The following is a 14,259-nucleotide window of genomic DNA, read 5'->3' as shown; positions in this document are numbered from 1 at the left end:
CATTATTTTTCCAATAGATGGCTTTAGTAATGTGTATCTCGCGTTGTATAAGTGCGATCGGTTTACGCTAGATGGCGTTAAAAAGATAAAATTTCGTACTAAAAAAACTTCTGAGACAGTTTTGTTTGACTCAGTATTGTTTCAGCGCGTGTCAAAGATGGACACCAGCAAAGAGAAAATACGCCATATTTTACAGTTTTTCTTCGATAAAGGCGAAAACGCACGCCAGACGGCTGAAAATGTGAATAGTGTTTATGGTCCTGATACTGTAACAGCCAATCACGCGCAATTTTGGTTTCGTCGATTCCGTTCCGGTAATTTTGATGTCAAAGATCACCACGCTCTGGAAAGCCAATTGTCGAAAATGTCGATAAAATAATGGAAATCGTCGAGTCCGACCGTCATGTAAGCACTGTTTCGATTGCCCAAGAGCTAAGCATTGCACAAAAAACCGTTTGGAACCACGTGAATAAGGCTGGAAACAAAAAGAAGCTCGATATATGGGTGCCACACGAGTTAACGCAAAAAACACATTATGGACCGAATTTCTATCTGCGAATCGCTGCTGAATCGCAACAAAATCGACCTATTTCTGCAGCGGATGGTGACTGGTGATGAAAAGTGGATCACTTACGACAACGTCAAGCGAAAACGGTCGTGGTCGAAACGCGGTTAGCCGACGCAAACGGTGGCCAAGTCAGGATTGACGGTCAGGAAGGCTTTGCCGTGTGTTTGGTGGGATTGGCAGGGAATCATCCACTATAAGCTGCTTCCCTACGGCCAAACTCTTAATTCGGACCTATACTGTCAACAATTGGACCGTCTGAAGGAGAGCCAATAGGAGAGGAATTGTGTGCCATCAGGACAACGCCAGGCCACACACATCGATAGTGACTCGCCAGAAGCTCCTGGAGCTTGGTTGGGAGGTTCTTATACATCCACCTTTTAGTCCGTAACTGGCACCAAGTGATTACCACCTGTTCCTGTCTATGGCGAATGATTTTTCTGGTCAAAAATTCGCCTCAAAAGAAGCTGAAAATCAACTGTCCCAATTTTCTGCCAATAGGGACAAAGGTTTCTATGAGAGAGGCATAATGGAATTACCTTCAAAATGGCAACAAGTTATCGAACAAAACGGTGCATATTTGATCTAAATCGGATCATTCTAACTATGCTAAATAAAGTCTTTAATTTCATGCAAAAATAATGGATTTCTTTTTACTACACCTTATATTTCAAGTATAAATACAGATTAAAAATAAATAACCGTATTAGAATAAAAAAAGAAAATTATTTTATCAACCTACCGCAAGATTATGTCTAATGTAGCTCTTGTACAAAAATAGGTGATATTCCAAAAAACTTGCTTTTTAAAAAAAGGTAAAAATAGAGCGCCTAGTTCTTGCGCTCCGTAAAAAAAGAAAATTGTCATATAAAGTCTGTACAAACATTATATTACAAAATATTTCGTACAACAAACTATACTTTTCAACTACAAAATTTTTGATATCTGGAAATTAGCGCCAAGTAAATATGATTAATTATAACATATAATTATATCATTTTTCTAATCACTTTATTTGTTGTTAGACTTCGTTACATACCTATTTTTTATATGTTACATCATTTTGTCTTAGGTTATTCTGGAATAATGGCAAAAACTCGTTTAAACATATGCCTAACCTGAATATGAACTTAATTCTTTTTAATATTGCATTTGTTTAAAAGAATTTTTAAAAAAATCGGGCTCGACAGTTTTTTCTACATTGATTAACATTTAATTAAAAAAAATCCCGATTACTATAAAATTGTGGTCTCTAGTGATTTTTGAACAAATTTCTATTTGTCCCCACTGTGCGTTGACAAATCTCCGTCGGTCTCCCGATCACGATCGCAATAAGTATGAAATGTTAGGCACTAGGTGCGGAAAAGGCCGCGCACCTTACGAAACAAAAATCACGAAAAATAAATAAAGATTTTCCGAATTTTTATCGTGGGTCAAAAGGCCGCACGGGACCGGCTCCGAAGAAATTAAAGTCTGTGATGGGATGGGTTCAAAGGAACGGAAGGAAGAGAAGAGAAAACGCACGACGTTCCTTCGTTAGCTTGTAATTTATTTAGGCAAGATGCACTCGTTTCGATAGTCGTGCGTGACAAAATGCGAGGTCCAGCACTTCGCCACGAACGCTATCGCTTGGGTCCGAGGAGGGTCTTCTCATGTAAACTTATTCTCGCGTTCGCTCCGCGGACAGGACGACGACAACGCGAAATTCGGCGGCAACGACACAAAGAATTTAGCAGATGAGGGCTCTTACAAATAACGAAGGCTTCGCCCTGCGGGTGGCCGATCCTTGGCAGTCCTCGCTCGGCTCGTTCTCTTGCTTCTCTTCACACTCGCACGCTGGTATTCGCTCGAGACTTTCGGTACGCGATAGTGGACTTAGCGACAGTTTGCATGTGCTCTTGATATCGAAAAAGCTTTTTGCATGATTACGTTGATAACGGCCATCCCTTCGAGATCCGAGATCGCAAACGATCCTCTTGTCGTTGCTTTTCTTCTCAGCCGGAGTCTTTGATCTCGGCCAATCAGTACAGCTATCGTTGTTGTCTTGAGACAGTAATTGTCTCAAGGCGCTTTCATTTTCGATGATGTGCCTCACGGTCTTGATCGAAACACATCATTTCTTCTGGTTAGTATTGTCCCTGAGCGGCATTGTTCTTGGCCTCAGCTGAGCGATGGCTCTTGCTCCTCGCCGCAGTGCTTCTTAGACATCAGCCTGAAAAGGTAAACACTGCTGACGATATCAGATCTTGACATGGCAATTATGTTATTCGTGCTATCGAATATTCGAGAATTGTCGAGAATTCATAAGAAATTTCGGGAGCGATCATTTGAGCGAGCGATGGATCTGTGGCTGGTGATCCCTTGTTTCACGTCATCCTCGGGCTGTTCCTGTCCTAATGGCCGGCAAGGGGAACCTAGGAGTACAATTCCTGGGACGCGACGACCAACCAATCTGTTCCGCGTTTACTCGCAACGCGTTCCTATTTTCAGTAATACATACACAAACGAGAAAAAGGCACCCGATAATCGGGACACTCGCGAAATCGTGCGCGTTTTACTTGGGATGAATGTCTCCATGGCTGCCACGTCACAACAGTTTCCTATAGTTAATTATCCTGAGGGAACATTCGTGGAAAATAAATAAGGTATACTGCTTATATTGTTTATTGTTTTGTAACCGCGATGCATCGCGTGCCGGATTACGCTCGCCGGTTCGGGTTCGTAGGAGGCTGAATAATTTTTGAAACAGTGGTATCGAAATAAACTTGGTCGTATATGTAAAATATGCTGTCATTATACATTAAAGTAGATATTTGATGTCGACGCCGTTGGTTGTTGGTTTATACGCTGATTTATACGCTTGTCAGATGTTTTGTTTCGGCGATGACGCGCGAGGTGTTGCGCGCAGTGCGCAGGACGCGGTCGGTGGTGTTGTCGCGTCGCTTCTCCAAAAGTGTATTCGTTTATTGATCTTTCCGCAGCTTGTCTATTTAAATGCCAGTTGACAATGTCTTTAAATCGCTGCTATACGATACAGCGCTATATAGACGGTATTGCAACTGAAATGCTTTCGGGAGATCGCCCCTATGGCGATAACTCGGATGCAATGATTGCTCTAGCAAATTGGTTATACGGTACGCACAGGCGGAGGTTGCTTAAGCAGTCCGTCTGCCAGAGCGGAGCCTTGGTTGGCTTCGGTTGCCTTATTTATCGAATAAGGTCTGCTCGTTTGTACGAGATCGCGGATGCGAAGAATACAGACTTGCGGACGCGTCGATGCGCCGCGGTCACGGGATAATCCCGATTTCGCTTTCCGAGTGTGATCTCTAGTGATACGGAGGCCGACTCGCGTCCTTGCGACGGCGGTGTGATCCTGTCGCGGATCAATACGGTACGGTGTTGAAGTTGCGCTGCAACGGAGTGATGCTTCGATGATACGGAGATGAGTTCGCACGCTGCGACTCAATGACGGTGTGATCTCGCTCGCGTTAAGGCGAGATCGAGATCTGGTTAAACGGTGGGAAGATCGCGTTAAGGCGTCCTTCCTGCGAATTAATTCCAGGATCTTCGGCGGCTTTGGAATCCTACGGATTGCGGTATTTAGCTTAGTGTCGGCGTCACGAATTCGTGAGCCGACGGCGAAGGGACTGCTATCGCGTATCCGCGAACAGAAGTCTGCCAGGAGCAGTATTGCGGAACAGTGTCGATGTCACGTATTCGTGAGTCGACGGCGAAATGACTCCTGTCGCGTTTTCACGAACGGCAGTCTGTCAGGAGCGGTGTCGAGAAGATACTTCGAGAATCTTATTCGATATCGGAAGATTCGGAAGATCTGATATCTCAGGAAATCCGATCATCGGAATCTGGTCTCAATCTGACATCCGCGAAATTTTATACTTGCGAATCTCGCTTGATTCGCTGTGTACCACGGATCTTCGGCGGTCTCTTTGTTTACGCTGTCGCGGACGCGTTGTTCTCGCACGTTTTCTTTGCGTATCTGTCTACTGCGTTCTTATGCGTTTATTATAATGTTTTTCGTAACGATTTCGGGCGGATCGTTACAGTTTATATACTACAGTTATTAATACTTCTACAGTTCTATAGTGATAGTACAAAAATATAAGTTTGAGCGCAAATAACTCAACTTGTTGTGAAAGGCATTATTGACACCATATGTGGAACTACTTAATTTTTTCGTGCAATTCCAGTAATTTTTATTTGAAATATTTTCTAAGTTTTTAATATATTTTTGAAGATATTAATTGTAATTATGTTTTTCGTATGTTTTATCTTATATAAAAAGAAATGTTTATTATTTTTTTAGGTTTTTGATGATATGATGAGTGAACTGTTTAAAGGCGATGATTATGATCCAACCAAATGGAGAGAATTTAGTACATTACAAACGATACAGTTTGTGTATTCTTGGGGACATGATATGTGTGAAAAAATAATAACAACCAAAGCAGCGAAAGAACTTTTGAAAACAGTCAAGAATGTTAAATTTGATGTCATAGTACAGGATGTTACGTTAAATCAATGTCTATACGGATTATGGGAGGTAAATAAATTTACTATTGATAATCTATATTTACATTTACTGTAGAGAGTAAAACACACAGAATACTAAAGTATTAGTTACTAATACAATATTACGACATGAAAATTATTAGACAAGAATAAATAAGATCAATGAAATGAAGTATCAGTAAATATTAATTAAAACATGTTAGCCTCTCTCTGAGGGTCATGGTCTTGATGTATGTTATCAAGATCATCGTATATTTGTATATAGTATGCTTATAATACTTTTTGATTTCTCTTAAATGCATATATAGTAACTAAAAGTTCCAGTAATTCCATTTATTAAACTTCTCTTGTTAGTAATTTTTTTGGTAAAAATGCCGAATAAAGGACCATCTTCCAACGGTCTTAATATTGACATATATTATAAAATTGACTCTCCTGAGTCAATAAAATTTTTTAGCCATCGTGTGAGACGTTGAGAGGCGCCTTGTGCGTTGCTCTGAACGCTTTATGCTACCTAAACATTTATGCTTTCGATAAAGCATCCTTCTCGTATGTTTTCTCTATCATAACAAGCGTCTCAGTTGCAGATTTTTCGAGTTTAACACAAATCTTTATCACGTATTGCTGATCGACACTGCGCTGCATTTTGACCCGTAACGCGACGCTCAAACAGCTGTCCACTTCGTAAGCGATTTGTACTCTGTAAAGGCTCAGAGGCAACCGAGCTGGGTCGGACTGTTTATCTGACATCCCCCACAAAACCGTCATGCCCGGGGACTCTGTCCCCCGATCCTTTTGATTGGCCTAAGAAAATCAGTCTCATTACTTTTCAGACAGACCATGTATATACATACGCACCCATCGCACCTATCGGGCGGGCGGCATGTTTGCTGGCGAGCAGTGTGTGAGTGTATGTGTGTGGATCCATCCTCCAATGATTTTGATGTTGACATATATTATAGAACTAATCTCCCTGAGTAAAAAAGGTTTTAGCCGTCGCTTATTGTTCATTAAAAAATTATTAACAGAAAAAGTCATGAATAGAATGTATTTTTCAGGTATTATATACGTATTGAAGAAGGTAACATTTGTGCTATAAAGAATAGGTTACGTATATACGTGTACAGTTTACCATATTTCAATAGATAGAATAGATTTGAGTTAGTTTCTTTGGAAAGGAGGTGCGGGGGGAGGGGAAGAGCCCCTCTCTTGCGTATTTACGTGTACTATTTTACATACATACATCTATTTCAACTTATTATACATACACAGTGTTGAATAATTACATATTATTTATTGAACTTTTTTGCTAATAACTTTTTAATAAACAATGAGCTCATCATTAATAAACAATCAACGATTAAAACCTGTTGATTGTTACTCAAGAGCATGTCCTTCATAATATATGTCAACATTAAGACCATTGGAGGGTGATCCCCTATTCGGTATTTTTACTATATTTTGAATAAACAATATGAGTGACAGTTTAAAGTCTTTAAATGTTATTTGAGGCAATGAACTTTACATTATTTGTTAAAGTTATCGTTCTTGAAAAGTAATCCATTTTTATCAAAAATTACTCTTGGCATATATATATATATATATATATATATATATATATAAATTAGAGGTATGCGAATTATTCGAAGTCAATTCGATTCGAATCAAATCATTGGAGGTTCGATTTAAAGTTTGTTTTCGAATCAAACATGTTTAAATTAAAGTTATTCAGAAATTTCGGATTACAACCAGTTTAATTTTGAATCAAACACTTTTTTTAAGTTATTTTATATTTTGTCAGGCCAATTTGTTCTCGGTGCATTTGTATCTTCACGTACGTCTGTTATCTGGAAATAATGTTTATGATCAGCAGAAACAACGTTTTGCTGCCAGCCGTATGTTGCCAGCAGCTTTGAAACTGTTTGTAAAATTTCTGGACATTTAGCGGTTGTCTTTTCCAACGTGTGTTCACTTATTATTATACTTATATTATTCATCAAGGCTTAGTTCTCCATCAATGTTGTTAAAGTCGTTTAAAACCTTAAGAGGGGTTTCTACCTTGTAGAGTCAAAAAAAATCGATTTTTTTACATATTCTTAAAGATTGTACTTTCAAAAATATGTGGTAAAAATTTAAAGTCAAAATTCGAAAAATTGATCAAGTTACAGCCTGTTAAAAAGTCAGGTAGCCTGGCGGAGCGCTGCAGCGCATATGCGTGTCGCCCTCTTTTGAGTCTTTGCAGCTGCTCTATTACTCTTTTGTTATATTTCTACGCGGCCACCGTTAGGGTGTTAGTCAGGTCATTTTCTTCATTTTTATTTCAGTATACTTCGAAACGTTGAAGTGGAAGAACGTTCTTCCAGTTTTCGATTTTTTACAATTATTTTTTTCGGTTTTGCATCATGTTCGTTAATACAAAAGGAAGTAAAGCAAGTAATGTGCGGCCTGGACATAAATGCAAGAGAAGAAAATTTTATGGAAATCGACATACAAATGAAACGGAGCTGTCGTTCGCTAGTATTTCCGCAAAAAAACTGAAGAATAAAGACGATTTTGAAATCACAATTGATGCCATGCATAGATATCGAATTATACACTTTCTGTTTGTTTTTAATATACTGAAAACTTTACTGAAGTGCAAAAAATGTGACAGTGATGTAAATTTTTATGTGAGAGAAGAACAAGGTTTGGAATTTAAAATTGTTGATTGCGATTGTGACTTAACTGAAATTGATTCTTGTCCCAAAATAAACAACAAATCGTTTGAAATAAATCGACGAATAGTTTTTGCAACGCGTCTCACTGGAGTTGGATTATAAGGCATCAATACTTTTTGTAGTTTGATGGACTTAGGTCAAGGAATAGCGACCAATGTATATTATGCTTTGAAAACATCTGGATTGCCAGTAAAACAGTTTTTGATATTGTCATACTAAAGGCCCCCTCAGAAGAGAAGGAAAAAAATACTGAAGCAGGAAATGAACCTTTGCACTTAACTGTCTCGGGCGATAGAACATGGAGTAAGAGAGGTTATTCGTCATTGTTTGGAGTTGTTACGTTAATTGGAAAGTATTCAGATAAAGTTGTGGATTTGATCGTTAAGTCTACGTTTTATCAGGCTTGCAATTATTGGCAAAAGAAAAACGATGAGGGATTTGAAGCGTGGTATGAAGAGCATGAAGAACATTGCGTAAGCAATCACACTGGAAGCGCCGACAAAATGGAAGAGGATGGTGTGGTCGAAATGTTTACAAGATCTGAGACACTTGAAGTTAAATATATAAGGTGTAGTAAAAAGAAATCCATTATTTTTCCAATAGATGGCTTCAGTAATGTATATGTCGCGTTGTATAAGTGCGATCGGTTTACGCTAGATGGCGTTAAAAAGATAAGATTTCGTACCAAAAAAACTTCTCAGACAGTTTTGTGATTGTTTGACTCAGTATTGTTTGAGCGTGCGTAAAAAATGGACACCAGCAAAGAGAAAATACGCCATATTTTACAGTTTTTCTTCGATAAAGGCGAAAACGCAAGCCAAGCGGCTGAAAATGTGAATAGTGTTTATGGTCCTGATACTGCAACAGCCAATCGCGCGCAATTTTGGTTTCGTCGATTCCGTTCCGGTAATTTTGATGTCAAAGATGCACCACGCTCTGGAAGGCCAATTGTCGAAAATGTCGATAAAATAATGGAAATCGTCGAGTCCGACCGTCATGTAAGCACTGTTTCGATTGCCCAGGAGCTAAACATTGCACAAAAAACCGTTTGGAACCACTTGAATAAGGCTGCATACAAAATGAAGCTCGATGTATGGGTGCCACACGAGTTAACACAAAAAAACCTCATGGACCGAATTTCCATCTGCGAATCGCTGTTGAATCGCAACAAAATCGACCCATTTCTGCAGCAGATGGTGATTAGTGATGAAAAGTGGGTCACTTACGACAACGTCAAGCGAAAACGATCGTGGTCAAAACGCGGTGAGCCGGTGGCCAAGCTAGGATTGACGGTCAGGAAAGCTTTGCTGTGTATTTGGTGGGATTGGCAGGGAATCATCCACTATGAGCTGCTCCCCTACGGCCAAACTCTTAATTCGGACCTGTACTGTCAACAATTGGACCGTCTGAAGGAATCAATAGCCCAGAAGCGGCCAGCTTTGGCCAATAGAAGAGGAATTGTGTTCCATCAGGACAACGCCAGGCCACACACATCGATAGTGACTCGCCAGAAGCTCCGGGAGCTTGGTTGGAAGGTTCTTATGCATCCACCTTATAGTCCGGACCTGGCACCAAGTGATTACTACCTGTTCCTGTCTATGGCGAATAATTTAGCTGGTGAAAAATCCGCCTCAAGAGAAGCTTGTGAAAATCGACTGTCCCTGTTTTTTGCTAATAGGGACAAGGGTTTCTATGAGAGAGGCATAATGGAATTATTTTCAAAATGGCAACAAGTTATCGAACAAAATTGTGCATATTTGACCTAAATCGGATCGTTCTAACTATTCTAAATAGACCCTTCAATTTCATGCAAAAATAATGGATTTCTTTTTACTACACCTTATATTAATTATATCGGTGATGGTGACACAAAAACATTCAAGGCGCTCTTAGACAGTAAGCTATATGGAAATAAACTTCCAATTACAAAAAAAGAGTGCGTTGGACATGTCGAAAAACGTATAGGTTCTCGACTGAAAGCTAAGAAAAACAATAAAAAACTTGGTGGTAAGGGTCCTGGAAAATTAATCGATGCCTTAATAAATGACTTATCGACATACTATGGTTTGGCAATAGTCCGTAATTCTGATTCTGTCGGTGCTATGAAAGACGAATATGGGCTACTTTTTATCACATGTGCTCGGCGAATAAGAATCCACAATACGATAAGTGTCCGCCCGGTGAATCATCATGGTGTAAATGGAAATAAGTCGAAGCTAATAACGTTTTGTCAGAATATAAACATCCAGCTCCACTTACGTCACAGGTTCAAGAAGTCATTCGATCTATTTATGAGGACTTATCGTCGGATGATTTATTGAAATGATGTTTAGGTGACATTCAAAATAACAACGAGTGTCTCAATTCTTTGATTTGGAGTTTTTCACCGAAACACATATTCTGCACAAGAAAATATATTGAAATTACATCATTTTTGGCAGCATACATTTTCAATGAAGGTTTTAATTCTGTGTTTCGTATAATGGAAGCCATGGGAATTAAGATTTGGATGAACGCGTTAATAATGGCTACCAGACGAGACAATAAACGGATAAGAAACGCTGACAAACGTGCTCTACAAGCTTTAAAAGAAGTTTGATCTGCCCGTCGATTGGAGTTTGCAACAAAAAACGAGCTATATGAAGAGGAAGAGGGAGTATACGTTCCTGGGACCGCCGACTAGCTGTAAGTACTATTTAAACTTTAAACGCGTTTTTCTCGAAACGACGTTTTTGAAGTTGGTGGAAGTTCTGTACAAGTTCCAAATCATGCGATCGATATGATTTTGGTCTTAAAATGTTCGGAAATATCGCCTCTCTAAAGTAGAATAAAGAGAAAATATTGAAAACTTTTTGTTTATGAATAAATAACTGCAACCATTTTTCGTCAAAATAACACATTTTTTGTTTGAATGACTACAACTTACTCAAAAATTTTTGTAATTTTTTTATTTTAGTCTATATGAAGCACAAACCTCTACAGATTATAAAAAAATTTTTTTTTTCAGGTCATTTTTCAGCCTCTAAGAACTTCCACCAGTTGACCATATCGTTCCGCCGCACACTTCGCGCACCTGGCTCGCCCAGCTTGTCTATTACTTAAATTGTCGTCGCGATTTTTTTATGTTTAATTAAGATAAATTTAAATGTATTCCAAATTTTAGAATTTTATTTTTAATAGTTCCTTTTCTATAAATTCCAAAAAATTACCCATTTTTCCTGGCCAACAAAGTAGAAACTCCCATTAATCTGAGTTTATATCTTTGTCTAAAGGCAATTTAAATTCATATTTAGACTTAATGGTAAAACTGGACAAATGAATAAATTACTTATTAAGAATTATTATTATTAATTATATATTTTTATTACTTATTAAGAATATTAAAAATTAAAATCTTATTTTTCATTGAAAGTTGTCTCCTTAAAGGGGGAATGCCTGTGTGATGTACTCGCCGGTAGCCGAGTTCGTGGAGGAGAAATAAATAGGATCTGGCCCGAGTAGATATATAAACTGTATTTATTGAAACAATATTTATTAAATAATAGAACAACAATTATTGAGTATAAGTTTTACGTGCGGGACGTAGTCTCGAAGGATATGTTTGTTTTAGGCGGTCGGTTTTACGAATTGTTGCATGGCGATCTGATCCGCGATGGTTTGAGGTATCGCTATATGTGGAGGTCACCGTGTAAGAGCCAGGAAGTCCTGGTAGAGACGCGGCAGTCCGCACCCCTATCCCGCGGATGATCTTTCTTGACCGTTACGTCGATCCTATTTTTAGCGGCGTTTATATTGGGCTGTGGTAAACAATCTGTTCTCCGCGATTCCGGACGCGAAAATCCTGTGACCCGAGTGGTCAGTGACGATAAGAAATTTCGTGATTACTAGAGATGACGACGGTAGTCGTCCGGGCACGAGAATGCTCGTGTCGTCGGGTTTCGCGAGAACTTTACTGTCGGTGGAAGGATGCGAGAAGATTCGCTGGGATCCTCGTCAGCAAGTATGCTTGTTGGCGAAGAGATGCGAGAAGGCTCGTAGAAATAATTACTGGCAACGAGTATTCTCGCTGACCGTGAGAAACGAAAAGACTCGCGGATGGCGACGAGGAAACTCGTTTTCAGGTTTGGATTCGAGAATCGCAGGTTCGGTAGTCGGATTGATATCGGTGTGACTACCTCGGCGGAATCTGACTTCGTTCGCGCGGCGTCGCGTAATATACTTTAGCGATTTAGAGTCGGGATGCGATGCTGCGCGGAGACGTTCCGTCGCGCAAAGTGGTGGAAGTTTGTGATGGTGCCTGAGCGCCGGTTTCCCGTCCGACCGATGTTCGGTCGATACTGAATCGTCACCATTCTACTTCCAGTCCTACCTTTTCTTTCTCCCGTCCCCTTTCCTAAACCTCAATCTTCCACTTGCTCACATTCAGTTGTAATAATGCATATCGTTACGTAATAATAGAAACGCAGAACAACGCGAATCAGGAGCGCAAGAGGACAGCGCGTCCTCTAATATTGTAAACAGCGCGACCGCCGAACAACCGCGGTAAATAGCGAATCAAGCGAGATTCGAGGGATATAAAACGCCGCGTAATCGTAATCGGAGAAATTCGATCATCCACTCTCGAAAGAGAAGCAGAACCGATCTACCGCTCCCGACGGAGAATCCGATTCCGATCATCCGCTCTAAGAGAAACCAATTCTACTTCGCTCCTGGCAGATTACTGTTCGTCGATTGGCGACTGTAATCACTCCGCCGTCGTTACACGGATATGTGTCATCGACATTCGACTCTACTCCGCTCCTGGCAGATTACTGTTCGTCGATTGGCGACTGTAATCACTCCGCCGTCGGCTCACGGATTCGTGAGGCCGACACTGATAAGGTCCGCGGCACCGTTGGCCGCATCCGAAATCGTGTCCGAATGAGCCGACCTCGTTGAGTCATAAAGGAAACTCCGAGAGCTAAGGTCCCGTGTACAAGGACCGACGGACGCATCGCATACGCCGAAACGACTCAAATCTCCGCGATAGGAGATCGAAGGGAGCGCCGCTAAGGCAATATCCCGCGTGCAGCTACGCTGCAATCTCAACGACCGCGGACATTATACGATTCCGAAACGCCGCTAAAATCGCTGGAAGAAGTGTCAACCGCGCTTAAGAGACAAGACGCCGAAAGAAACGTCAACAGAACAAACTCGCGAATACGCGACATTGACGTCGTCCGCGTCCCGCGCACCGCGCGTCACATCACGCAAACCGGCGTCTAAACAAGCCTCTCTCAGGAGATACAAACAACCAAAACCAACGGCGTCGACACGTATTGTTCGATCTGTATATTGTAATTATCGTCAGCTTAGTATTTAAATATATTATTCATTATTATTTTTAAAAACACTGTTTCTCAATTATTTTGCTTATCACGAACCCGACTTGACGAGCGAACCGAACCCGCGACGAATCGCGGTTACACAGTTTCAACCCTTTTTTATTTATGTATCCCCCAATCTCCTTATCATTGCCCTCATATCTTCTTCCTCCCCCGCTATCAGTGTATCATCCGCACACGCCAGAGTGTAGCATTTCTCTCCTCCTATTTTCACTCCTCCCTAGCCTCCCTTTTTCATCACTCTATTTAGATCTGCTAGCGAAATGTTAAATAAAACCAAACTGAACGAACATCCCTGCCTCAAACCCTGCTCGTCCAATTTTTCCCCTCTACATTCTCTCCCACTCTCACACTACTTCTCGTCTCCTCTGTCAACTCCTCCATCCTTACCACCAAACCCTCTCTCACTGCCCTCTTCCTCATCGCCTTTATCAAACTTCCCCTTTCTACCGAGTCAAAGGCCGCCTTCAGATCAACAAAAAATGCTACTATTTTTCTTCCTTCCTTTCCCAACTGCCTGTTTATTAAATAATTTAAGATTTATATCTAATCCATTGTTCCCATCCCCTTTCTAAATCCTGCCTTACTCTCTGATAGTAACCCCTTCTCTTCCACTTTTTCCTTTAAACTTTCCGCTAAAACTGTCGTATATATTTTATATAATGAAGGCATCAATGTCACCCCTCTATAATCCTCTACCCTCTCACCGTTCCCTTTCATCTTAATCGGTATCATTACCCCCTTCTTCCACACTTCCGGCACTTCTCTCTCCTCTCCAAATCCTTCTCCTCTACACATCCTCCATGCCCATTTCTCCAACTCTTCCCCTCCATATTTCCATATTTCGCTCAGTACTTTATCTACCCCCTAACATTTCATCTTTCAACTTCTTCATAATCTTCTTTATCTCTCCCCACCCTATTTCTTCCTCTTTCTCCTCTTCTCTCCTCCTTCCTCTCACTACCTTCTCCTCTACTCACCCCATCACCCTCATAAAATATTCCTTACATACCCCATTTCAATTTCCTCATTTACTCTACCCTTCTCTCTCTCTCCCCCCCCC

The 14,259-nt window shown here is 40.5% G+C and overlaps 1 protein-coding gene across 2 annotated transcripts in view; it reads left to right on the top strand.

The window, feature by feature from the left end:
- The window catches only part of LOC116846725 (UDP-glucuronosyltransferase 2B31-like), a 283,436-nt gene that overhangs the window by 36,047 nt on the left and 233,130 nt on the right, over positions 1–14,259 (top strand). For both annotated transcript variants that reach the window (XM_032820934.1, XM_032820935.1), the window contains exon 2: positions 4,890–5,126. In XM_032820934.1, the coding sequence (XP_032676825.1) occupies positions 4,890–5,126 (237 nt within the window). The remainder of the gene's footprint in view (positions 1–4,889; positions 5,127–14,259) is intronic.

This window comes from Odontomachus brunneus, unplaced genomic scaffold (genome assembly GCF_010583005.1).
Source record: "Odontomachus brunneus isolate Ranch 3 - 2012 unplaced genomic scaffold, Obru_v1 Obru_scaffold_068, whole genome shotgun sequence".
NCBI classification, from domain to species: Eukaryota; Metazoa; Arthropoda; class Insecta; order Hymenoptera; family Formicidae; genus Odontomachus; species Odontomachus brunneus.
The sequence above is the reverse complement of the archived record's forward strand: the minus strand, read 5'-3'. Positions and strand labels throughout refer to the sequence as shown.